At 40.4% G+C, this 26,451-nt stretch overlaps 2 protein-coding genes and 1 long non-coding RNA gene across 6 annotated transcripts in view; 1 reads left to right on the forward strand and 2 right to left on the reverse strand.

Moving 5' to 3' along the window:
* Positions 1-2,253, reverse strand: part of ITGA8 (integrin subunit alpha 8) — a 127,008-nt gene extending 124,755 nt beyond the window's left edge. The window contains exons 1-2 of one of the 3 annotated variants that reach the window (XM_064444700.1): positions 1,743-2,253; positions 1,340-1,464 (exon numbers count right to left, since the gene is read on the reverse strand). In XM_064444700.1, the coding sequence (XP_064300770.1) occupies positions 1,340-1,464; positions 1,743-1,942 (325 nt within the window). In that variant the 5' untranslated portion in view covers positions 1,943-2,253. The remainder of the gene's footprint in view (positions 1-1,339; positions 1,465-1,742) is intronic. The other 2 variants (XM_064444699.1, XM_064444698.1) reach the window with 2 other exon arrangements.
* Positions 2,167-10,687, forward strand: LOC135312100 (uncharacterized). Its single transcript, XR_010371757.1, has 3 exons — positions 2,167-2,247; positions 5,396-5,509; positions 9,452-10,687. It is a non-coding gene; the product is annotated as an uncharacterized LOC135312100 (long non-coding RNA).
* Positions 10,688-10,797: 110 nt separating this feature from the next.
* MINDY3 (MINDY lysine 48 deubiquitinase 3) overlaps positions 10,798-26,451 on the reverse strand; it is a 55,840-nt gene continuing 40,186 nt past the window's right edge. For both annotated transcript variants that reach the window (XM_064444702.1, XM_064444701.1), the window contains 5 exons: positions 22,582-22,654; positions 21,637-21,709; positions 16,464-16,551; positions 13,144-13,215; positions 10,798-11,865 (listed from right to left, as the gene is read on the reverse strand). In XM_064444702.1, coding sequence (XP_064300772.1) covers positions 11,716-11,865; positions 13,144-13,215; positions 16,464-16,551; positions 21,637-21,709; positions 22,582-22,654 — 456 coding nt within the window. In that variant the 3' untranslated portion in view covers positions 10,798-11,715. The remainder of the gene's footprint in view (positions 11,866-13,143; positions 13,216-16,463; positions 16,552-21,636; positions 21,710-22,581; positions 22,655-26,451) is intronic.

Raw genomic sequence — 26,451 nt, forward strand, 5'->3', positions numbered from 1 at the left:
CCACAGGAAAGCCAGATGTCCTTCGAGGTTTCATCATTCATTCATTCATTTTTTTCAAATATTCCATCTAAATGCAATGGAATTTTAATCTGGCCTGTAAGTTTTCTATTCACCTAAAATTAATTTGGATAGATAATATATTCCACTTCTGTTACATGAACTATCTAACTAATCATAAGACAGAAATACAGGAATATTTCCTAAACTGGTTTTAAAGACATACACTCAGGGCATATTACAATAAAAATATAGTATGCATGCCATCTGTGTACATTCACATTTATATATAACCATATAGTATACATAGTATTACATGCCGAAGTAGCCACATAAACATACAGGAGCTATCTCTTACCCTGTTTTGAAGAATGACCAGTGTGATGGGAGAGTCATCCTGAGCAGAGTTCCTAGACGCTAACATAATAATAGGATGTGTGGGTGGCTGGAGCTGGAAGAGGTAAAGAACTGCACTGCTTACTGGCTACATTTAAGTAAGCTCTTCTAATTAAATTTGTGCTCTCAGAAAAAAAAAGGTGAATTGTATTGTGTTTGCATTTAAATAAACTGCAAATGTTAAGATTAAATATAAGCTAAAGAATCATAGCTTCTGCTTAATGCTTAAACTGCCAAAGTCTGCCTAAATAAAGGAATCAGTTTTAAAGTCCCTGCAAACACTAGGTTTAAATTATTTTCGAGACCTATAAAGAGACAACAGAAAACATAAACAGCCTGAACTGTTTAAAACATGTGTTCCCTCTAATTAAATCAGAAACATCTGTCTTGGGATTTTGGAAGTTGGTATAATCTATCCACATTGTGCCTAAATCCGTTTGCATCTAGCTTCCAATATTCTGAAATACAATTCTTGCTTTCTGAAAAGAATTAAAGAACTATGCCACATGAGGTACTTCATCCATCTAAACGGACAGAAAACCCCTTGCTGAAAGTAACAGCAAAGATCAGCAAACCTGTGATTGAGAGAAGCGTGTGAGACATGGGTTTGGGGGTTTTGCACTCTGAGGAGTCAAAAAAAAACCCCAAAAAGTGTCTTCAAAATGAGGAATCTGCCACAAACACCTTTCATTAAAGCAGTAAGATGAACTACGCACTATCCTGGAGGTCACACTCTTGTTACTTCTCTGGGGACCACTAAACCCTCCCCTGCAAGCGCACACGCACACAGACTCCCAGGAGCGGGATCTCTCCAGCGAGCCGCAGAGACTCGGGTTGAAGTGACACCAGTACAGCCAGCGCAGAGGAAACCTGTGCCGAAGGGGGACCCGAGCACCGCAGAGCACAACACGCAGCGCTGCGCTCGGAGACCCCGCCATGTACTTACTGGTGTTATCGAAGGGGATCTGCCTGCACTGGGTGGCGGGCCAGGCGCAGTGGTACACCGCTCCTCCTTCCACTATGTCTGGCTGCGAGGTGTTGGCTTTGGGAGCTCCCACCAGGACACTGACCCTGCGAAACACACCGGGCAGTCACCGGCGTGCTGGGGGCGACCAGCACCGACGGGCGGCGGCCCCGGCACGGCGGGCCAGCGGCTGTCACCGCGGGACGCCGCCGTTTGCCCACCGCCCCCCCCCCCGAGCCTCCCCCGAGCCCGTCGGCGCCCCCACGCCCCGGCCAGCCCCCGCTGGGGCACGGCCCGGACCCCGCCGCCCCCCGGGGCCGCGGGCGCCGCGCTGAGGGGAGCGGCCCGCCCCGCCCTGCCCGCCCGGCTCGGCGGCGGCACTCACGTGCTGGGGTCGGGGATGTAGAAGTCCACCGAGTACCCGAAGTAGCTGCCCGGGGGCCCGCTGTACACCGTCCGCTTCTCCTCGTCCAGGTTGAAGGCCACCAGCGCCGGCGCCCAGAGCAGCGCTGACAGGAGGAGCAGCGGGCACGGCCGCTGCGGGTGGGCACCGCTGGCCCCGCGCCCGCGGCTGAGGCGCAGCATCCTCGCCCCCTCCGCGGCAGGGTCCCGCTGGCAGAGTGGAGCGGAGCGGCGGCCCTGCGGAGCCGCGGCGGTCTGGCTGCCGCCGTGCGCTGGCGGCGGGGCGGGGGGCTGGCGGGGCGGGGGAGGCTCGGCTCGGCCCCGCTCACCCCGCCGCCGCCGCCGCCGCCGCCGCCGCGGGCAGAGCCGCGCTCCGCTGCCCCCTGGCGGCCCGCGGCCGGCAGCGCAGCGCGGCGCCTCGCCGTCGGCGGCCCCGGGGAGGCGCGGAGCGGCCGTGAGGCCCCGCCGGGAGCGCGGTGGCTTAGCGGGTAAGCGCTTTTCCTACCGGGCAGCACTTGAGCCTGAGGGACCCCCGCGCCACCGGCCGGTGCCTGGGCGCCGCTGGGCAGGGCGAGGCGCTGGGGTCGGTGTGGGGGCCGCCTCACCCGCGCCTCCCGCGCTGAGGCAGAAGCGGCCCCGCCGCCGCCGCCGGAGGTGTCGGCGCCTCGGCCCAGCCCCGCACGACGCCCCCGGCGCGGTCCGCGAAGGAGGACGGTGCTCACAGCCCTGGGGCCGCGGTGCGGCCGTCGGGGACCCGGAGCCGCCCTCGTTCCCCAGCGCAGGGAGCGACGTGGGGGCCGGGGCCAGGGCGAGGCTCCGCCATCCTGGCTGAACGTGGTGCTCGGCGTGGTTTACTGCACGAACCAGGTGTGTCTGCGGAAACCAGTGTGTCTTGCCAAGAAAATTCACTGGTGAAGCTGGAGCGATGCATGCTAAATAGGAGAACCCCTTAACTCTGCCCAGCAGAGTTGCTCGATGGCTACGCTTGGACAGTTGTGTTCACAAGGGAAAGTGGCGGTGCTGGGGCTGGTGATTTCTAGAATTTTTCTCGACTTCCAGTATTTTCAAGAGTTTTAACTGAAGAGTCTGATACTTGAAAATGCCTTTTAGGAAACTAAAATGCATTAAAAAAAATAGAGGTTCATTAGATTGCTATATGCCTGCCAGCATGGCTGTTATTTAAAAAAAAACGATCAACTGAAAACCCATTCTAACCACTGGAAAAGAGGAAAACCCAGCCTCACAGTTCAGCACACATCAGGAGATGCATTCTTCAGTAAATTTCTCTGGCTACATAAAGTTTTAATATGCTGAAGGGGGCACCTTACTCTTGTGCAAAGGAGAGCACTGCTATAGGCCACAGCTCCATGCAGGAGTAGGTATCATGCCTCTTTTCCCACAGAAATGACCAATATTACTTTATTGCATGTGGCATTGAATTGAGTTTGTAGAAAGCTAGTCTTATATTTTCTACATAAAGTAGTTAAAACCAGAGAGATCCGGACAGGCTGAATCTATGGGCTGAGGCCAATTTTATGAGGTTCAACAAAGCCAAGTGCCGGGTCCTGGACTTGGGTCACAACAACCCCACACAATGCTACAGGTCTGGGGAAGAGAGTGGCTGGAAAGCTGCATGGTGGAGAAATACCTGGGGGTGTTGGTCAGCAGCCATCTGAACATGAACCAGCAGTGGGCCCGGGTGGCCAAGAAGGCCAACAGTATCCTGGCTTGTATCAAGAATAGCGTGGCCAGGAGGAGTAGGGAAGTGATTGAGGCCCTGTACTCGGTACTGGTGAGGCCACACCTCGAATACTGTGTTCAGTTTTGGGCCCCTCAGTGCAAGAAAAACATTGAGTTGCTGGAGCGTGTCCAGAGAAGGGCAATGAAGTTGGTGAAGGGTCTGGAGCACAAGTCTTCTGAGGAGCAGCTGAGGGAACTGGGGTTGTTTAGCCTGGAGAAGAGGAGGCTGAGGGGAGACCTTACCGCTCTCTACAGCTACCTGAAAGGAGGTTGTAGTGAGGTGGGTGTTGGTCTCTTCTCCCAGGTAACAAGTGATACAACAAAAGGAAATGGCCTCAAGTTGTGCCAGGGGAGGTTTAGATTGGATATTAAGAAAAACATCTTTACTGAAAGAGTGGTCAGGCATTGGAACAGGCTGCCCAGAGAGGTGGGGGAGTCACCATCCCTGGAGGTATTTAAAAGATGTGTAGACGTGGCACTAAGGTTGGACTGGATCTTAGAGGTCTTTTCCAACCTAGGTGATTCTATGCGTCTATGTTTTGCCCCTGCAAGCCCCACAATAGAGGTCTAGTGGTTCTTGTTAAGAACATATAAAAACTGATTCTGCCTGAAATGCTCCCTTCCCCTACAAAGCTAAATGGGGCATCACACCCATATCTTGAGGGGATGGTATTCTTATTTGTATTTTTTCTGGCCAACTCAAAGGTAGGAAGAAAAGGACAACCATTTTATTTTCTATTTAATCAACTCTGTTAGGAGGAAAAAAGGACTATTTTTCAGAATTTATAATACAGATGTGTCCAAAACAATATCAGAGAAAGATCAGAAGAATAGAGAATCCATTTTTAAACATGCTATGGTAGAACATACCTATGAAAGCAGCTGAAAGTAGTTTGTTTTGTTCTGAGGTTCTGGTTTCTTTACTTTTGTGTTTGTTTTATTTTAAGTGCTTTATGGCAGGACTATTCAGATAAGACTGACATTCCTGTTCACAAAAATAGAACAGTGTATTTATTTCCAGCATTAAATGTGTGACCCTTAGCTATCCCCACAGGCTTGTAATATTCCTTAAATCTGCTCGCCTTATAATTGTACCAGCTTTACTCTTGCTGGTAGAGTGGAACATCACCATTGACATTATTTTTTTATTTTACATTGAACAAGTATCTCTTAGAGATATAAGCACCAGTAATAAATTCAGAAGTACCTCAATGACTTGTAGGGTTAACGCCTACTCTTAAAAGTCATACAGTTTTAAGACAACTGAAGGCATTTGAAAGTTGTATTGCCTTATGCTAAATAATAATAATGCCTTGCTCTTGTTCACCACAACAACAGTCAGTACCAGCGCTGAGCATCATAAGTAAAGTCACTGGGGTTCGGAGAACTGCTTGGGTGGCACACCAGACCTGTGGCACTTGGGAGCAAGAAGGCAGCACATTCTGGTGCTGTATCTGTCTTGTACATATCTATCCAAAACAGAGTTAAGAGTCAGTAATGAGCACAACTGGGGGTAGGTGAGTGTTCACAGAAATGAAAAGCAGAAGGGGCATAGCAAGAACATGGGCAGTTCTCCAGTGCTCCCCTTGTACCTGTCTTTCAGTTTGAAATATATGCCACCTAACCTGGTTGCTTTGAACTAAATTTAAAAAGGAAAAAAGTGTTTCAAATGGCTATCAGTGCTAAAATCTGTATGGAGAGCAGGGCAGAATGAAAAGAAGGAAATCCCTTTCAAGATCCTCTTACCCCCAAGGTGTTAACATACAGCAGTCCCCCTCCCCTTACCCTTCTCCTTTTTTTTTCTACTCCATATAAAGAAGAGAGATGTGAGTATAGGGTATTCCAAATCCATTCTAAGAGATAAATGAAAAATCTTTTCGGTTTTTTTTTTTGAAGGGTTTGCAGTGTTTCCCTAAATAGCCTGGACCTGTTCTGATCACTGGAAGCTTATTCCAGATCTTGGTTTCCTCAGACTTTAAAGTGGACTTTGTGATCTGCACTGCTCAGGAGGTAAGCAGCTGCCCCAGTTGTTGGTAGACTGAAGTTTGGTCTTTAGCATACCCATACCCATGGCCTAATACATTAACTGCTTTGAATATTGAACTAAAAAGTCTTAATAGGCTCTAGAACCTGACCTGGGGCCAGGACAGAGAGCTTTTATAAGAAAATTTAGGCAAGAGTCCAAAAGCTGTTATCTACCCTACAGAATAACTGGAACATCAGATGTGAGAGTAAATAATTTATACAGCAAAATACAAGATTCATGGTGTGGATTTCTACAGCTTATACTATGTGCAGTTGGTGAGGGTAATATATCATTATGATCTTTAAAAGTCTTAAAAATAGATCAGCCAAAGCTTCTATGGAAAGTTTTGTTGAAGCAAAGCTTAAGTGTTAGTATTTCATACAAGACTCTATTATGAAAGCTTTAGTCTTATTTATGCCATTATTTAGAAATCTAACTGCTAGCAAAGGAAGGATAAGTATTTCAAAGAATCATAGGGGATTTTAACATAAATCTTGTCAAAATTAATGACAATTTTACTATTATTTTCAAAACATGGCCATACAGAAGCCTAAGTGTCCAATTTCCTTCGGAAAGTTTACGTCTTCTCTTAGCTGTTTCCTAGTTTTGTTTCTGTAGGCAGGAAGTCTTTTCCTGAACTGTAATTGGAGCCATTACATAGACAGTATTTTGTATTTATTATCCTGTCGCAAACCAAGAAGATAAAATGAAGATGTGACCACACTCTACAAAGAGTATGAATTTCTTACCAGCCTTGTTATTGCCAGGTTCTGAATCTGAGCACCTGCTTGGCCCTCCTAACTGAAAAGGATGAATTTTAGCCAATGCACAAGTTGGAGAGCAGTGAAGTGGCCTAGGTCATTATGAGGCTCATTTCTGCGCTTTTCACCTATGTGCTGATGCTCTCCTGCATTAGGGAATAAAAAGCCTGACAATTTTTGCTTGTGTCCAATTCAATGAAGAATTCATTAAGTATATTTTAAGGTTTGCTAGGTCCCCTTAGACTAATAACTTTACTACTACAAAGCCTTGCTTCTTCTTCCCCCAAATACTAGTTGGTGGGATCTGAATTCAGGATGACATGTCAACAAAGGGTGTTCAGCATTCAGTTTTGAACCTTACCTCTGCAACTGATGTCCAAATTAAAAATATTAGCAGAAGTAATCAATAAGTGAAAAGCATTAAAGATATTTGAGAGTGAGCAGAGTAAGTCTTCTAGCAACGTACACTTACAGCCTGTGGAAAAAATGTTTCTTTTCAAGAGATCTCATGAAAATACTATTTTTTCTTCATTTATAAGTGTTAACTAGTTTAGTCACATGAAATCAATGTAAACCAGAGTCTAACAAGCCAATCTACCACCTTTGTGAAAGCACAGACTGGCTGCTTAGAGTGTGAGACCCCAGAGGATGGAACAGTAGGGACATCGCAGGGCAGGCTGTGAATACACTCGGTGTTCACGTGGCACCTCCCAGGCTATTGCGGTCAGCAGACTTGCAGCGCAGTACTCAGCAAACCCACAACGGAGTCTGAAGTTGCCATATGCTAATGATGCCATATGCTAAGCAGCTTCGTGTGCAGTCAAGAGTACCCAAAGTAACTGTCCACAGGTCATCTGTGGACAGTCATCTAGTTTGAAAGAAAATGCACTATGCTATGCATTGCACTAATGAAGGTTCTTGTTCCTGCTCATGAACCGTTGTGTAAGCATAACCATTTCACTACCCTAAATGGATTTTACTCTCACATCACTTGCTTACTTCATCCAGGCCCATCTTGGACTCCTTTGCCTTAAATTCATCCTCACAAAGAAGAGAAGAGAGAATAAAAAAGCATACAGATGGATCAGATAAGCAGAAATTGTAACTGTCTGAAACATAAAGCTAAGAACTTTAACAGAAGTTTTCAGAAAACAAAGTGCCCTGCAAGTACTTAAGTGATTCACTGTTTTAAAGGGGCCTTTATGTGGCTTTTAAAAAGGATATTTACATTTGGATTTCTGCTGGCTGCTTACCTTGAACAGCTCGGGCTTTAACAAAGGAAAAATGTATTTTTTAGCCTTAAGCCTTCCAGTATAACGCACCTTGGCTAATATGAGACACTGGAAGTAGTCTTTCCATTATTTATTTAGATAATTCATTTAGGGTATCTAATTGCAATCATCAGTACACATCGAAGTGGAAATAATTTCTCTTTTACCATTCAAACAGCAGTTGACCCAGGACCTCTTTTTCTCCTCATCTCTTTTCTAAAGGTGAATTTAGAGCAAAGAGACACCAACATGTAGCTGAACAATTGTCTGTCTTGAAGGACTTTGAGACATGGGAGGGGGAGCACAGTTTTCTGGACTGACTGTACAGTGGCCTGTTGACTGTACCGTGTTGCCAGCTAGGACACTAGATGTCTCCCAGAAGATACTGACCATTCCTTAGCAATTAAAATTGAACCACTGTGCAATATGTAAAAAAAGTTCACCTAGACTATTACACAAAATATCATTTAATTGCATATTTAGTTCACGTGATTTCTTACAGTTAATCCAGTTAGTTAAAGCATGTATTTAATCCCATAGAGTGCTCTGGTGTTACTTATTGACTAAGCCTCAATTTGCAAACTGCAATATGTACATATATACACACACACACACACATATATGTAGCCTAAATAATTGGCACTTAGAGCAGAACAACTTGTGAAAATTATATAGGTTTCTAGCCATTTTTCTATGGAAGGAAATCAAAAGTACTGTAAGTACTATAATACTAAAAGTATTATAAGTCTGCCTTCTAAATAACCACCCCCTTGTAGGGGACAAAAGATGAATTTCCATAAAGTCAGAATCTCTCCCATCTTGTCCATCAGGGAGGAAAGGACAGAAAGCTTCCCTTGGCTGAGGCTCTCGGATAAGCTGGCTAAGTTCCATTAAGCACTGTTGGTTGGCCTCTGTAGTCCAAAAATATGTGAAGTGAACCCAAAGCCAGGTCTCAAACAACTGGGCAGTATGAAGGAAAAAGATAAAGGAATAAGGGTTCTTATACCACACTGAGAACCAGCTAAATTTCTCTAGAGTACAGCAGAAGTTTTAATCCAGACTAATGCTTATGTATAGATCTCACATCAGCTAGGCTTCTGGTTTTGTTTTTTCCTGTGAGATAGAACATGAATTGTGTCAGAGAGCAGACTAGGCTGTTTATTCTAACAGAGTCAAGCTGTGATTCAGTGCAAGCTCGGTTGTGAGATACTCAAGCACAAGCCAAGACAGACACCAGAATCCAGGAGAAGGAGCAAGAAAAGTGAATTGTGACCTTCCAAGGTCTCTGTGCAAGTCTGTCTAAAGACATTTATCTTTATCTTATCTTTATCTTATCATTTATCTTTAGCCAGCTAAAGCAAATACCTATCAAGCCTGAGAATTTTAGGAAAAGTAAAGTTTCACACCTGCCAGGCAATCCAGATTAAAGCAGATTCTCTTAATTATCTATATACTTTTGAGTAGCAATACTACTGTTGCCCAAGTCTTTTAGCATTGGGCCCACACAGCAAGATGTGTTCTTGCTCTGTTCTAAACAAACTTGTGTTCTAAATAAAGTGAGTCAGATATGATGAATTAAGGAATATTTCAAATTATTGTCATCTGAAAAGGAATTATTTTTTCAGAAAAAAATCTCAGAAAGAGGTAAGATACACTGCTGTCAGTTCTGCAATAAGGAACAGCCATGGTAATTTCAGAAGTTAGGTTTTTAAATGAGTCCTGATTGAACTTGTTTGGTAGCTGGGGATGGGGCTGCAGCAGTGGCCTCTGTGAGAAGTCACCAGGAGCTGTCCCCATGTTGCACAGGGCCAGTTCCAGCTGGCTCCATGATCGACCAAAGCTGAGCGTGTCAGCAAAGCTGGTGGTGTCTCTGTGATAACATATTTATGAACAGGGAAAAATGCTGTGTGGCGGCTGGAAGAGAAGAGTGAGAAAATGTGAAACAGTCCTGCAGACACCAAGGTCAGTGAAGAAGGGGGAGGAGGTGCTCCAGGTGCCAGAGCTCCCCTGCAGCCTGTGGTGAAGACTACAGGGAGACAGGCTATCCCCCTGCAGCCCATGGAGGTTGGTGGTGGAGCAGATATCCACCTGCAGCCCATGGAGGACCCCATACCGGAGCAGGTAGATGAGCCTTTAAGCCTGTGGAGACCCCATGCCAGGACAGGCTCCTGGCAGGAGCTGCAGCCTGTGGAGAGGAGCTGGTGCTGGAGCAGGTTTTCTGGCAGGAACTGTTGCCTGTGGGGGACCCACGCTGAAGCTGTCCATTCCTGAACGACTGCACCCTATGGAAAGGACCCACGCTGGGGAGCAGTTCATGAACTGCAACCTGTGGGAAGGACCCACATTGGAGCAGTTTGTGAAGGACTGTCTCCTGCCAGTGGGACGCCATGCTGGACCAGAGGAAGTGTGAGGTGGAAGGAGTGGCAGAGATGAAGTGCTATGAACTGACCACAACCCTGATACCCCTGCCCTGCTTGGTGGGGAGGAGGTAGAGGAGCTGTGATTGAAATTGAGTCTGGGAAGAAGGGGGGTGGGGAAGAAGGTAATTTTAGTTTTGTTTTTGTTTCTCACCATCTCTATTTTTAATTGGCAATAAATCAGATTTAGGCTCTGTTTCGCCCGTGACGATAATTGGTGAGCGATCTCCCTGTCCTTGTCTCAACAAGATAAAGAGCTTTTTGTCTCTTTTATTCCCCCATTTTGCTGAGGAGAGGGAGTGAGAGAGCGGCTGGGTGGGCACCTGGCAGCCAACCAAGGCCAACCCACCAAAGAAGTACACTGTTCACCCATTTCCAGATGTCAATCTAACAGACATATTGTACAGTCTTGCAGAGGACATACCTGCAAAGTGTCATGCAAAGGATGTTCTCTTTCTACCACGGCTACATGCCTTACAGTGCAAATTCTCCAACAAGGGTTTCTCCCCCACACTACACACCTCATTTTAAACCAAAACAATTAGTTTTCCTGCATGATGATCATTCTAGTGTCATATTGTTATTTACACATGAAAATACATTTTTAAAAAGTAAATAGTTCTGAATGTGAAATTCAGCCCTGCAGGCAATAGCATAGGCTCTGCAGTCAGTTGAGATGCAATAAATTATCTTCTGTTGCTTTTTTCCTGAGATGTGTTCAGCTTGAAACCTGACGTTTCTAAACCCACGGTCCCTTTTCATCATCTTAGAAAGTCAGTAAAACAAGTTCAATTAAAAGCAAAATTAAAATAATACATCATGATTCAAGGAAAAGATTTTATTTTAGGGCTAACAAGTTGATAATAAATAAAGGATATAATAATGTCATAACAGATGTTCTCATGCACTTAACACATACAATAACGCTGGCTTACAATGCTGTTTGGACAAATTGAGAAGAGGTATTTGGCAATATTATAAGTTTGAATAGGTTAGAGATTATAGAACAAGAAATTCCTTCTGACGTTTTTACATTTCTTTTATACAAATTCAAATAAATATTAATACATCTGTTTTTATTCAGATTTTGTGTTCACTTTAACATGCCCGATAACTAAGCCACAGTAATATACAACTGCCAAGAAAGAGTATTTATGAATTAGAATTATTAATATTCCTAAAAATGTATCATATTTATGTCACATTGTGCAAGCTCTTTAGGTAAAATCAGGTTTTAGGAAAAACTGCAGAAAATTTAAACTCAAAACATATCCAGTGCAATGGCCAGTCTAGTCCACACATTATGGTACTGTAATGTAAGCCAATACAATTTAAATAATAAAACATGCCTGTATGATTCAGGAGGCTGAATATGTTTTATGTTTTAAAGATCTGACATCTAATATGCAGATTCTGCAATATCAGACATTTTGCAAATCTTCATGAGATGGCAAAATAATGTTAAGACTTTATAAGTAGGCTCTTTTTTTTTTAGGATAACTCACATTAACAGTACTACAGTGGCCAAAAGAGACAAACTATTATAATAGAAATCAATCTGATTAAAAAATTAAATATTCCAATTAACACTGAAAAAGTGTTTGTAATCACTATTTACAATTTGTCAATGATACCAGTGTATGACTCCACACAGTCAAAGCATACCACTTTCCAAGCAAATACCAATTCTTGTATCCCCATTCAAGCATTTGATACTAGCACGTTGTTTATGTGCAATGTATCAGTTTAAAGAAGGAGATCGATCTGTGGTCCAGAGTAATTCTATATATGGCCATTTGGTTTGCAAGCAGCGTTTTACAGGAGTGTCGTCCGTCTGTAGCATTGGTTCTTCAAAACCCATAACAACTGCTGTGCCTTCTACGTACATGACCTGTCAAAATAAATCCAATTATGTTAACCTATGTTTGTTTAAAAACTCTAATATGAGATGATTATTTTCACTGGGTTAGGAGAGGATTTGTTATTATACACTTTTTTTTTACTACAAAGATCAAATCCATGAAGTTTTATATAATTTTTTTTTTTAATGGAATGAGGTATGAAATAAAAAAAACCTGATCTCTTAAGTGCCTGAAAATCCCGATCAGGCCATATTAATTTGACTGTTTACTTCAGTAGACAGTAAAGGCCAAAACTGGGGAAAAAAATAATCTAGGAAATGCAACGCAAGAATTCTGTGACACTAGGTCTTCTACTACTGTTGCAGTTGCAAAGCTCGATATTGTCGTTTTTGTAAGGACAGTGTTCCTTAGACTCAAATTTATGAAACTAATTTCCATAACCCAGAACTTCTGTTACAATCAGCTCTATTCATAAAACAATATTTAAAATGCTATAAGCAGAATCCTTTTGAAACAATAATTTCTTTACATTTTCTTAATTAAGTATATATGTTCAATAGTAAAGATAAGTGCATCTTTGAATGCTTTTGCCTACATTTTGGGGTATGAAACTGCTGGAGATTTCACAGGGGTAGTTTTAAGGACTTAAGTCCAAGCTATTCGGAAGACTGAGTAGATTCATTTTCTTGAAGAGACTTCTTACTTCGAGTTATTTTTGTTCCCTGTGTCTATTAATGCCTTATACTATTCTACCCTAAATGCTAATTCAGGAGCTAACTTAGAAGCAGTCATGGTGTGTCATGTATACCCCTCCTTCCAAGAAAGCTGAAAATGAAACAGGTAATTTTTGTCCCCCACTAAGTGGTTCCAAAAAAACATTGATTTTTCATGCAGGTCTGCAGTACTAAAATCTTTTACAAAAAACGCCAAACATCTCAATGTTGATGTAGGGTTATTTATAGAAGTTGCAGTTTGTCCATGTTACATCTCCATTGTTCTTTACAGTTCAGATCCCGCTTCTCATGGTCAAGCATGAGAAGTGTTCTGTGCAAAGCACGTAGCTTAAGAGTGTGGTCTAGCCAACTGATCCAGTATACTAGCTAAAATATGATGAGGAGCACAAAGCAGTTTCTAATTCCAAATATATCATTTTGTAAGAAAATTATCAAAGTAAGAGTTTTGTAAAAAATCTGTTTCAAGTTGAAGTATTTTGCCTGTAACTATCATCAGTTTTACAATTTAACACAGGGAGTCAGTTCTGCGTACTAATTGTTATTAAGGTTAGATTTACATGTCTTAAATCTTACCTTTTCATTATAGTTAGATTGCTTCAGTCCATTGTAATGGTAAACAGTGAATGACTCTGAAACCCTAGAGTCCTAGTAGAAAGAACAGTTCATTTCATATAACATATACATTATGCCTTGACAGTCTCTTCTCTTTACAGCTACACAGATGCATTTAAACAGGAAGACTCAAGGAAATTGTAAAAAAGTTCTTTTCTTTTAGGTGACGTCATCTTGAAGATTTTGTTCATTTTACCTTTCTCATCAGAAGTAATAAAAAGATGTCAGTAAATTAATGGGTGATGCCCCTAAAAGCATGATTTTCTGTGTTCATCTGGACACTTTAAGCTACAACTTCAGCACTAAGCATGTAGAAACTGTCCTAATTTTTCAAGTCAGACACCTTACCTAGTATCTAGATTCATGTGTATTTATGACTGACTGGATGCTACTAAGTTAAATATTTACTAAGGACCAGATCCAATCTTGAACCCTCCATTTGAGAGCTAAAAAGTTAGTTATGCCCATGCCTGCCTAATTGTAAACTAACTATGAAGACACCTGTTCAGCTGAAGCCTAACAGCAGATGTACTGTAGTTATCAACCTTTACCACTCCAGGTGTTTAAATGCTTTAGTCCTAAAAGGACTGAAGAACTTTGCATTTCACTGGTTCAGAAAACACAAATCAGGTGTAATATCATCTCTTTTATGCCTACTGGACCAGGCTCCAAACAAAAGTCTATCCCTTTTTTAAGTACATGGAGGTAAAGGCTAGAATGAGAAGAAATCTGCTCAGGTTACAGTACATCCATCAGATTAAGAAAAGCCCTCATTCATTTTTCTCCTCTTAAATGATTCAAAAACCTTATCTCTGTAGAGATCTCTCACAGCAACCCAGGCTATTCAGTGGAGGGAGGGTGGTGAAAAGGGTGGTAACTCTACTTACAGAAGGTGCTTCACAGAGATGAATAAAACCAAGCTTTTCTGGGAAGGGAAGAGGACATTTATTCTTTTCCCCGAGGAAGGTACGCTCATCCTCAAGGAGCAGAATTGCTGCTTTCCAGTTGTTTTCCCATGGATATTAAGAATCCTGTGCAGTAACTGTTTCCCAAAAAAAGGGCTACAGGGGAATTCAGGAATTCCCCTCTCCAGGGGACTACCTTAAGCACTGAAGAGTCAGGCTCGCTCTTTCAGGCTGAATGAACTTTGAATGTTTTTATTCTAAGCCAACAGCTCTGAAAAGGAAAGCTGAGATCCCTTCCTGCTTTTGAGGTGGAGTTTAGCACTTTTTGGAGAGTAAGAATGGGGGTTTTAACATTCTCAGCAAAGATGGAATCGAACCGGGATCTCCTGAGCACTAGGTGAGTGTTCAAATATTGAATAAAGGGGAACATAAACAATTCCAACCATCACTGGCACCTGCTGTTTCCTCACAGTATTTTAAAGAAAGACAATAATCTCAATTTCTGCAGAATTTCACTTTCAGAATTCTGAACAAGGTGTCAATATGGGGAGGGGCTCCTGCTATCTGATCCACAGAGCACAGACAGACTGGACAATATATCTGTGCCCTCAGCACGTCATTCAATGACTGATACTGGCAGGTCCCAGTCCAGAATGTGCTGATTGTTCACTTTGTACCCTTTAAGGCAGTAACACTTCCCATATTTTGTACTGAAGCCAGCAAAGGTTCAACAGCACAGGGAAAACTGAGTGGTGGGGAATCACATGCAGCGGGGAATTAGTACTTGATGGACAGGCATTGACTTGGGGGCTCCAACCTTACAGCAGGTAAAGAGTTCCTCCACCACCTCTCTAGGTGACTAAGGTGGGGATCTGCCCATGATTCCACTATGCTCCCTTCTCCAGCTGTCCTCCTTCAGTCAGTGATGCCCTTCAGCAATAGGCACCAGAGGCAGCAGCCCTATACGGTGGCTGTTTTCCAGCTACCTATGGCTCACAGTACTAGACAGTTTAGGCACAGCCAATTATGGAGGATGTGCTTTGGCTTTCTGAACTTCATTCTAAGCAACTGGGGCCTAAAATTAAGCAGCGGAGTCTTCCAGATTTTCAAGTGTAATATAATATGATTACATTATATTCTACTGTAAAGATATTTCCACCTCTGGATATACAAATGAAAGGCAGAAAAAACAGTTGGCAAGTATACAATGCAGATGTAATTCTGTAAATCTGGACAAAATTAACACTCTAACTCCATTTTTTTTCCATCAGATGATGAATCATCTCTTAATGATGCATTCAGTCCCTACCATCTTTGGCAGTGCAGCTCTAGTGTCTTTTGAATGACCAGATTGTTTCATAGTACAGAATACTATACCCAAACAGTGCTGCACAACCCTTAATAAAGAGTCTCGCTGAAGGCATTTTAGAAATATTGGTTTCACATTTCCTTGGTTGTAAAAATTAAGCCATACAGTTTCAATGCCACGTTAAGCCGCAAAAGCCTCCCAAAGATGTACTCCTCTCAGCCCTTCTCTTGCCTCACTAGCCTATCTTTCTGCCACTGGGGAAACCCTCTCTCTTCTGCCATTACAAGTATTTGCATGGCCATGGAACAAGCCTCCATAAACCTGCAAAGAGATCTCTCATCCAGATCAGTTTCCTGTTCCGGTGTACCATGTTTCTGTACAAAGAGGTTCCTGGTGGCAGGAGACAGGCAGCAGAAGGGCAGGAAAATGTGACCCAGGGCAAAGGGGGAAGAGGACAGCAGTGCTAGGGTAACACACACTTCTCAGTGGTGCTGCAGTCTAATGAATATATGGAACAGATCGAGAGTTTGAAAATTCATTACCCTGGCAGATACTGACTTCCACCTATGCTAAACATACTTCTATCATGACTTTTTGTTAAACTGTCAAAAATTTTACATTATTAGAGATATACATTAAAATAGTTTTAAATATGCTTGCAACCTTTTCCCGTGTGCTCGCAATTACAGCAGACATTTGTAATATTGATAAAAACAGTATGGGCATTTATTCTCAGAAAAAACAAACTCAGATGGACTTTCTGAGTAGGGAACCAGTTCAATTTCATATGCAAAATTATTATATATTTCCTGAAGTTAATTTTAGAGCTTCTCACTACAATGGAGTTTCCTTCCAGTGTAAAGCTGACAAAATCATGGACACCATATGCAAAAGTGAAGTCTATGGTATGTTGTGTAATACAAGAAGTTATTTGATGGTCAGCTGTGTCAAATGAATGCAATACTTATTATTAAAAATAGCTCTGTGATATTGATGGAAGTGTTTAATGAATTTCAAAGGCAAGCAGAATAGAAAATGCTCTGCAGCAATAAAGCTACATCGATTACCTGCTCAGGGAAAAATTCTTGCAGAAAGGGACCCAGTAATATGATGCCCAGTCCTTCTGGGTCTAATTTGGTCTTCATGAGGTTTACACTATGACAAAAACATTGAATATAAAAGTATGAGTAAGACATTTTTATTCTTGCATGACTAAGTTATGCTGTGCTACCACAGTACTGGCTGCCAAGTATAGCAATACTATTCTATTTTTAATTGTCAGTGACAACTGCACCAGAATGGCATGCAAGTTGCCAAAACACGGTTATTTTTAAATACAAGTAATCTGTTATTTTAAATTAAATAACTGATAATTGTGAAGGACCACCATATTTGGTAAAATAATTTGAAACCCATATAATCTACAACCAGGTTTACAGCCCAAAAAGCACTTTGCTGTCTTGTAAGCATTCTTGAACTTAGATATACAAAACAGTCATCTTTTAAATACAGCTCCATAACTGCCAAATAACCTGTTTTCAATGGAGATCTGAAAAGCCTCCAAGATTTTCTAAGTACACTGAAATAAAATTAACAGATACATTTCTTATTTACATCACGTCCTTGATATCAAAGAAGCCAAAACCAATAAATAGTAAAAATATCAATACTAATCTGAAATCCTTACTGCATGAATACGGTATGATTTCAGGTCACTACAACTGAGTGTCAATTATAACTTTATATTTCCGTTCAAGCAATATATTTCTACTGGCATCAGATCGCTTAAACATTTATTTGCATCTACCTATCTTTTGCCTAAGTTACAATTTGTACCGTTCACAGGAATGTCCTCACTGGGTCAAACCAACACAGCGTCTTGCCCAGTATCCTGTTTCTGACACTGGTCAGTAGTGGATGCTTACGATAGAGTACAACAGGGCAAACATACAGTGATATCCTTAGTTTACCCTCCCCATTTCCAGCAGTCTGCTGCTCAAAGACATCTTCAGTGAGAGGCAGTATCTAAAACACAAAGATATATATTTTTTCTTTCCATGCATGTGCCTAATTGGCTTTGAACCCATTTACACTTGTGGCATTTAATAAACTCTACTCACAAAATTAAAATTAAACTATGGATCTGGGAGTAAGTATCTCCTCCTGTTTTGAACCTGCCCCCTGATTACTCAGTTTGATGACACCTCAATTTTGTATTGTGAGTAGCAATTAACAATCATTCCCTATTTATTATGAAACTCCTGATTTTAGAGACCTCTTTTACATGCCAATGCTTGTCTCTTTTCCAGGTTGAACAGTCTCAACCTAGTTCTTCCTGTACTAACACCACTTTGTACCTTCAATTAGACTTGTTGCCTTCCTGCTACCTTTCTACAATGTTTTTTTAAGACAGAGTGAAATGTCATGCATTTATACAATGGCATAATTCCTAGAAATCCCATTCCATATGTCTGTCTATCACTGAGTGTCAGTTTAAATTTGTTTCCTGAATCATAATATCTAGTTCACAGCCCAACAACATGTATGTAATATCAGGATTGTTTTATCCCATTTGCAATCAATCTACATTCACTGTATCGAGACTTCTGTTACCTTATCTTCCAGTAACTTCTGCTGCTCTCCCACGTATTTTTTTTAATATCTAGAATACTTTTGTATCAGCAGCAAGCTATCATGCTAATCCCTACCTTCAAATCCTAACTGGTGCCACGACAAACTCCACAGACCTAACACAAATTCCTGTAAAATTCCTCTAATAATCTCCCTCCATTAAGAAAAAAAAACACTTGACATTTTTATACTTTGATCAGTTATTTATCTACAAGAAAATCTTCCTTCTTATCGCATGTTGACACATGAAACATTTACAAATTATTTTTTCCCAGGTTGGCCTTCAAATCCTTTTCTAAGCACTGTTGTCCATTTGTCACCTTCTCATTCTGGTACTGTCTGGTACCAGGACAGTTTAAAGTCATATGTAACCTGAAATAGTTCAGCAACTTAGTTCTGATGTTTCTTCAGAATTTGGGGTTTTTACACATCTTGACAATTCAGACTCTTACTCTGACCACCCATAAAAAGGCTTAAGTGTGGAAACCACCCTGTAATCTTCCCCAGTGAAGATGAGAACTAATCCCTGTTTTCTTCCGCAGTGGACATGAAGAGGAATTCACTACACTTTTCTTACTGACTTTGAATACTTTTTAATATTGGGGACCACCTATCAGAAGTACAGACCTCTTGCAAGTCTCCTGGTTCTGATGGGCTTAAAAAAATACTATTAGCTTCTATTTTATAATTTTGCAGATTAGTTGTCAGAAGATTTTAACTCTGCTTTAATTTACATTTAACGTTCCATAAATGTAGATTCTTCCCTAATTTTTTCATGTATGCACTACATTTTCCTTTCAGAAGTCACAGTCTTATCTTCTCATAGCTGCCTCTTTTACCACCTTTTAACCACCCAGATCTCTTTTGTCGGGGGTTACTGGCAGAAGGTGTCTTTCTAAGCTCTTTTTGATTATTATTGCATGTAAGTATTTTATGCTTTTGGCTACCACTTATGTGTCCTCATGTTTAAATAGCTTCCTATCCTGGTCCTAACATACTAGTACTAGTAAATTATTTGGCTTCTTTTTGTTTCTGCCTCAATACACACAGAATACGTTATGCAATTCTTAAGAGAGTGGTTCTGTTAAGGCCCTTGGAAGAGGATTTTTTAAATTCATAAAACTGAATGTGATATCCTATAAACTCTCTTAATTTAATATAAAAAAAAAAATTCACTACTCAAGTGAAGCCAGAACTGGGTATTTGCAAGACACTGGACTTTAGTCCTTCTATTGCTTATTCTTGGTGCTCTCAAAGTACAAAATTTATGATATTTCAGTAGCTGTCTGAAACCTGCACAAATTATTGAAATTCTGTAATGGAGTTCTAAAAATACTGTGTTTGTAAACAGAACCAAGGCAGTTTTAAGTAAAGAGAATTTTGAAAAATCACTTAAAATTATGTAATAAAATTAAAGCAAGTGATATACTCACAAATGAAATACAAGAACTGTTTAAAAATGCAGGGCCATACTAAGTTTTTAAGTACAGGCAGTGTACAAAACTAAATCAATTAAGCAGGAGGCGAGATTTAATAATAATTGGTTGCTGTATGTTTCAACTGAAGCTCTTGCATTCAGCAAATAGCTATTGCCATTCAGTGGCACTGATATTACAACAGAGCTACCAAAGTGTGTGTGCGTATGTGCTTTGGTCACTTCAGTGTGAAGTCTAGCATGTTAAATGAAGAGGTTATGAATGCTGGGGTGATCATACTGATGGTCTTTGTACTGTTATGGCTGAGAAGTGTGTGGGGACAAAAGCCTCCAGCACTGGTTAAATAGACAGACAGGAAAAAATGTTTTAAACCAGCTAAACTTAGATTGAGAGGTGTACTCAAATTGGTGCTCTAAAGAGTATCAGGCAGTTTTTAGAAACAAATGGACAAAACAAACAAAAGAGCTGGGTTCTCAGATGTATTTACTAAAGCACTAGAAAATTTTACTAAAATCACATGCAATACCGTTCAGTACTGGAATGGCTAATCCATCTTGTTAATTCACGTCTACTCTATCAAGTTTTCCCCTCTATAATTCTTAAACTCTAAGCAGGTCTGTCCGTTATTCATCTTGAGATTCTGAGATGCATAAAGCCTTGGATTAGATGATCACAAAGAATCTCCATTTAGTTCTTGAACTAAAAAATGTAAATAGTACACTTGGAAGCAATGCTTATAATTTTACTTAAAAACAAACAAACAAAAACCAACCAGAAAAGCCTGCATGGAATTTGAAATGTGTTATTTATACTTGTGTTCCATGTTAAGTAGACAGGACATCTAGAACCAAAACAGAGTAGGCCCTCAAGACAGTAATGTTAGACAACATTTTTATTTAAGAAGACATGTTTCAAGACTGAATATTCCATGGTTTGATCATATCTTTTCAATATAGCAGGCCTTCTGACTAGCTCTTCCTACATCAATTTATATTTGTTGTGCTCTATACAATAAAATAGGCAAGGGCTATGCCGCAAACACCCTGAAGACCGAACAGCCAAATGGAAAAAATGCTGAATGCAGAAACACGATTTCTGCGGATTTATTGAGGCAGCAGAACAAAAAGGCCAAAAGAAAGCTTCTGACACCTACTAAACTGAGGCTTTTTTCTTTTTTCCCTGTTAAAAAAAAACTTTTGTGGACTTTGCCATTAATTGACATGATGTGAATGCTAGCCTTTTTGTCTTGTATTTTCTTTGGTTTTAGTTTCCCGGGTGTCTTTTGATATCAATTTTCACTCCTATTCTCCACAGAGAGTAACTGAGTAAACTTTGCTGTACTTTGTCACATTTGAAAGGACAGAAAATGGCAACAATCGAATTTCAGATGGCTGTGGTAAGTAAACTTGCAGCCTCCACAGCCGTTCTAAAGGAACAACTGATTTAGACCCCAATAAACTAGACCATATGCTTACAAAAGAGCAGAACCATCTTTTGGAGATGTAAAAGAAGTTCAAGCACATAGCTATCCTTTCTGGGTTAACCATTTAGGGGCAAAACATGGTAAGCTTTGACACTGAAGGTTAACTGCTGCCACTGAATATTAGTCCTGTCTGTCCACATAAGGTCTAAAATAAATTACTTTTTCATTTTGTAGTTTTATCTCTAATCAAGGTGTCATTTCTGGAAACAAATTACAATTATAAATGCTACAATGTACTGAGTATTGGCAGAAACGAAAGTGTAACTGAAGCAGTTTTGGCTTCAAACTCTGTAGATAGATCCTGTGGTAATCCAATGCTAATCTGCCTCTGAGTACCATCGTGCTTTGGCTCTTTTGTCACAGTTTCACCCACATTAATGTATGGAAATATATTCATGGCTATCTCCTCAATATAGAGTAATGCAGTAGGTTTGAGGGTTTTTTTGGCTTCTAGTTATCACTACCAAAGTAAGAGACATTTTAATTTGAATTCCTCCCATTTAATTTAAAGCTGACTTAAACAGTTCAAAATAACATTCTGTGCCCAGAATGCAAGCTAGAAAAAAATCTAGAAAAACCCCTAAATTGTAATTGATTTGCAGTTAACTGAATAAAAAAAATGCCCCCCAAATTATAAATAATATGTGGTTAATTGATACTTCTGTAGTTTTAAAATTTTATTATACTTACTATTCAGGATCTGAAACAAGGTCCAGAGCCTTCATTACATCTTCTAGCAGAGTGTCAGGTATAAAACCATTATCTGAAGAATTAGCAAAGTTTCTCATTAGGAAAAGAAACAAAATGCTTTCCAGGAGTACAAAGTTTATTCAAAAATACAAATACTGCGTATCTTTATCTCTAAAATTTTCAGATAAACGGTGGGGTTCTAGAAGGAACATAGTTTTCAAACACTTCTCTCCTGCTTCAAAAAAAATGAGGACTGTAATACAGAAATTGCAGGTTTATCATTCATACACTTAGGAGCTTAATACTCGCTAAGAATTCAATCTCTTTATAGCAATCATAATCTGATACCATGGGATAATAACTGTACATTTTTTCCCTTTTGATTAGTTGAAATATTAATACCTGAATGTTAGACATCCTCTGTTCTCCAAAACATAAGAGCATTTTCAGGCTATGCCACATACATTCAAGAACAAAATTTCAGGAAGAATGCAATCGTAGAGGATCAGTTATTTTATGAAAATATAATAGAAGATAAATCAAATTATATTTAAGCTCTATGTTAATTATAAACAACATTACAATGTTAAAAAGCTTATGCTGTAAGAACTCTTACTTCCTACTGCACAATGTTGTAGTTAACTTCCCTTACTACAGAATTCTCAGAAAATTTCTTCATGTCACTTGTAGATTGAAATTTTCTGAAGTACTAAGTATTTAATTCCTCTCTTAATCAGCTCATGTGTAAAGAGCATATTACCCTGGCATGGAAAGGACAATGGGTTTGGAAGTGCAATATTTGGAACAATTTTTAGAAAATAATGGTCTTATTTTTGAAGAGATACCCTACACAATGCAGTATTCGTTAGTATTTGGAATTTGTCTTTACTGAATGAGTACATTTTGATTATAGAATCTTATTTCAGCAAGAAGTACAGCCCTCACCCTCAGGATCATATGTCTGGAAAACCCTTCTAGCTTGTTCTGAAGGTGCTTCGGGAGCAACAAGGGCCATATCCTTAGGGAAAAAAAAATAGAAAAATAAAAAGAAAATGTTCAGAATATTCTTAATTCAGATACAGATTACTCAGTAAATATTCACACTACATAGGCTAAAGAAAAATTATGGTAATTTGGCAATATTGCTGATAGTGACATAAAACGATCAAGAAATATGTTAAAGGTTATTCCACAAACTTCTAGGGAAATTTTATGTAAGTCTTTTCATGCAGATGTTGTGGCACAAAAGCTACTTGGAGACTACATGAATTATGTGGAGATTTAGATTTATAGTATCATTCTTTATATCTGAAAACTCATATACATGTACCAGTGAAATTTAGTGAGTGTACTATGCATACATTGAAACATTAACATTATTTAGATAGAAAGCTGTGAGAGAATATTTTGAAGTCCATTTCACAGAATGGCAGAAGACAAATTTATTAGCTGCATGAAAAAGTATGATTTCAGTAGTAGCTATTGTAACACATTTATCTGTGACATTTTAAGTCTCAAATACCATCGTACTTTCCAAAATATATGCGGAGAGGCATATGTCTATCTCCTACCATAAAACCAGCAAAAAGCCTATCCCTCTGGTTTTATGCCAAAATCATTATTATAAAAGAAGTGAAACGAAGACATTATTAATGAGAAATGAAAGGTGACATAAAGGGTAAGAAATGCATCTATTCATTACACCCTTTAGTCTAAAAAGATATAAAGACTTGATGTTCAAAAAGAACACAGAACTCCAAAACAGAGATCCAAAAACTGCATCCTAGGGGTACTTAAATCCTACATCTTTTCTTGCAAATTTATGATCACCTATGTTGTTTCTCACATAGAAAGGAAAATTAAAGACTTGCTCAGAGGTAAACACTGCATTTCACAATATCCCCTCTATAGTTTTTCCTCCTGTCAAAGTGAAAATGTGATGTTACCTGCTATCCTATGAACAGTAAACAAGAATCTCCAGAAATAGCAGCATTGACATTACTCTGAATAACATTAAACCCGGGGAAACATTCTTTTATTCATCTTGTATTAAGTAAATTCATTTGTTACAAATCAAAAAAGTTACCTTACACTTTTCATAAAGTATACGTAATCTTTTTATTTCCAGTTCATTTCAACTTTGCTTTCTGAAGATGACAGATTTTCTTGAAAGAGAAAATCACGTTAACATCCTCTCGTTATACCTGCATGGGCCAACAGTGAACTTTGGTCTAAACTGTACAAGTCTGTATTACTTCATTTGAAGGAAGGCACAGAAAAGAAATCAAAAAACGTAGAATTAAAATATGCATAGTGACCTACTGTTCTTTTACCAGATTAAGAAAACTGCTTGAGGAAAAGAACAGAAACAAATCATACATTTGACCAGAATTCCTCTCTTCACCATTTCTCGCTGACCCAAAGTCAAGGATTTTAAGAATACACCTAATAGCATCCAGCATATGCTTAAAAACTTTCCTGAGTGAAAGCCAACTGCCTCCCAACTGTGTGACTTCTCCAATTACCCTGTAATCCAAGCAAGACAGCGTACAGAAGAAACTAATTTGTGAGAAGCCCCTTTGTCCTTCTAGTCTCTCCTAGTGAGAACAACTTGTAAATTGCTTGCTTGATATACTGGAAATATAAACCCTAGATTTTTATATTAATTCAGTATCATAATAATGTAATTTTAAGGATCCATAAATATGACTAATTTGGAACAAAAACACTATTTAATGAAAAACATTCCAGTGATTTTATAAATGAATAACTAGAACGCTTACAGAAAATCAATACTTTAACAGTAGATCTTCATGTTTATGTATGTTCTAAAGTTTTTAAAGTACGTTGCAGATAAAGAGACCACACTGCTTTAATAATATCTACAGCTCAACACAATTAGTTTAATCATGCCAAATGATGCATGAAGATGTGCAGTTGTTGAGTATATAATCTGTTATAATGGGTAACACTTCTGTGATTATATAAGGCAATGCAATGGGCACAGTCAATGTGGATTCACCAAGGGGAAGTCCTATTCAACAAATTTGATCTCCTTCTGTGATAAGGTTACCCACCTAGTGGAGGAAAGGAAGGTGGAAAGGAAGGTGGTGGATGTAGTTTTTCTAGATTTTAGTAAGGCTTCTGATACCGTCCCTCACAGCATCCTTCTGGACAAGTTGTCCAACTGTAGGATGAGTGGGTTCATGGTGTGCTCGGTGAAGGGCAGAGCTCAGAGGGTTGTAGTGAATGGGGCTGCATCTGGCTGGCAGCTGGTCACCAGTGGTGTTCCTCAGGGTTGAATTCTAGGGCCAGCTCTGTTAAATATATTTATCAACAATCTGGATGCAGGAGAGGAATGCACCATTAGCAAGTTTGCCGATGATACCAAACTGGGAGGTGCTGTTGACTCTCTTGGGGGACAGGAGGCCTTGCACAAAGATCTAGACCTCATTGCTCTCTACAGCTTCCTGAGAAGGGCAAGTGGAGAGGGAGGTGCTGATCTCTTCTCCCTCGTATCCAGTGACAGGAGGCACGGGAATGGTTCACAGCTGTGCCAGGGGAGGTTTAGACTGGACATTTCTTTACTGAGAGGGTGGTAAAACACTGGAACAGTCTTCATAGAGACTCTCCGTGGTTGATACCCCAAGCCTGTCAGTGTTCAGGAGGCATTTGGACAATGCCTTTAATAACATGCTTTAACTTGGTCAGCCCTGAATTAGTCAGGCAGTTGGACTAGATGATCGTTGTAGGTCCCTTCCAACTGAAACAGTCTATTCTGTTCTATACATACACTGTAAAATCTGGCAATATGTGACCAATGCTTAAATAATTTGGAATACTCCAGAATTGGAAAAGTTTCACTTTTGGGGGTCAGTATTACAAAACATATTAAGCAGGAGCAGTTTTCACTTATCAGTGAATTACAGTACACTCTTGCAATTAGTTCTCAGTTTAAAATAGATGATGCCATAGTACATAGAGCTTATTAACAACAAGATGACCAATGATTTCTATATTTAGGATTTAACTCTGAAGAGGGAATATTTTGATGGTAGGTTCTTATGAATGAATTAGCAGCCCATGGATGCAGTCATTTGGAAGGATATCACCAAAGTAAATTCCAACTGCACAGACATATTATTTCAAATACAAACTACGTAGTTCTACTTTGGTTTATGAGTATGCTGTTCTTTCCATAAAATTTTAATGTAATCCAAGAATAAAGACTAGGGAGCGTGAGCGACCAGGAGCACGGCAACCAGGACAGGCAAACAGGGCGTGGCGCGGCAGTTTGCACAGCCGTTCGCGCAGGCAGGAGGGACTCCGCAGCCCGCTTGTAGGTCTACAGTTCAGGCAAGTGCTTTGGTCTCTGGTGAAATGGTGGGCACTTGCCTCAGAGCTAAAACCACTGTTCCTGCATCTAAAGCCCCTGAGATGTCAGACGCATCCACCCAGACAGATCTGGTAAGAAAGGAAACATCAGTACAGGCAATGGGTTGTAGCAAGTGCCCAAACCCCTCTCCTGGCAAAAAGGTAAGTACCTGCACAAGGTACCTGTTATGTCAGGTGGCTGAACTGCAGGAAACAGTTAAGAGGCTGTGTGGTATTAGAGGAGCTGAGGCAGAGATAGTTAGGTGGCTTCAGAATCATGTTCCTGTGGCTGACACCATTGAGAATAAGGCACCATGGACCTTGGTGACTCACAGAAGCAGGATTCCACATCAGCCTGCACCCTCCACCATCACAATCAGAAACAGATATCAAGCCTTAACAACTGAGGACACCCATGAGCAAGGTCTGCAAAGTCCCCTG

This window comes from Phalacrocorax carbo, chromosome 2 (assembly GCF_963921805.1).
Source record: "Phalacrocorax carbo chromosome 2, bPhaCar2.1, whole genome shotgun sequence".
NCBI classification, from domain to species: Eukaryota; Metazoa; Chordata; class Aves; order Suliformes; family Phalacrocoracidae; genus Phalacrocorax; species Phalacrocorax carbo.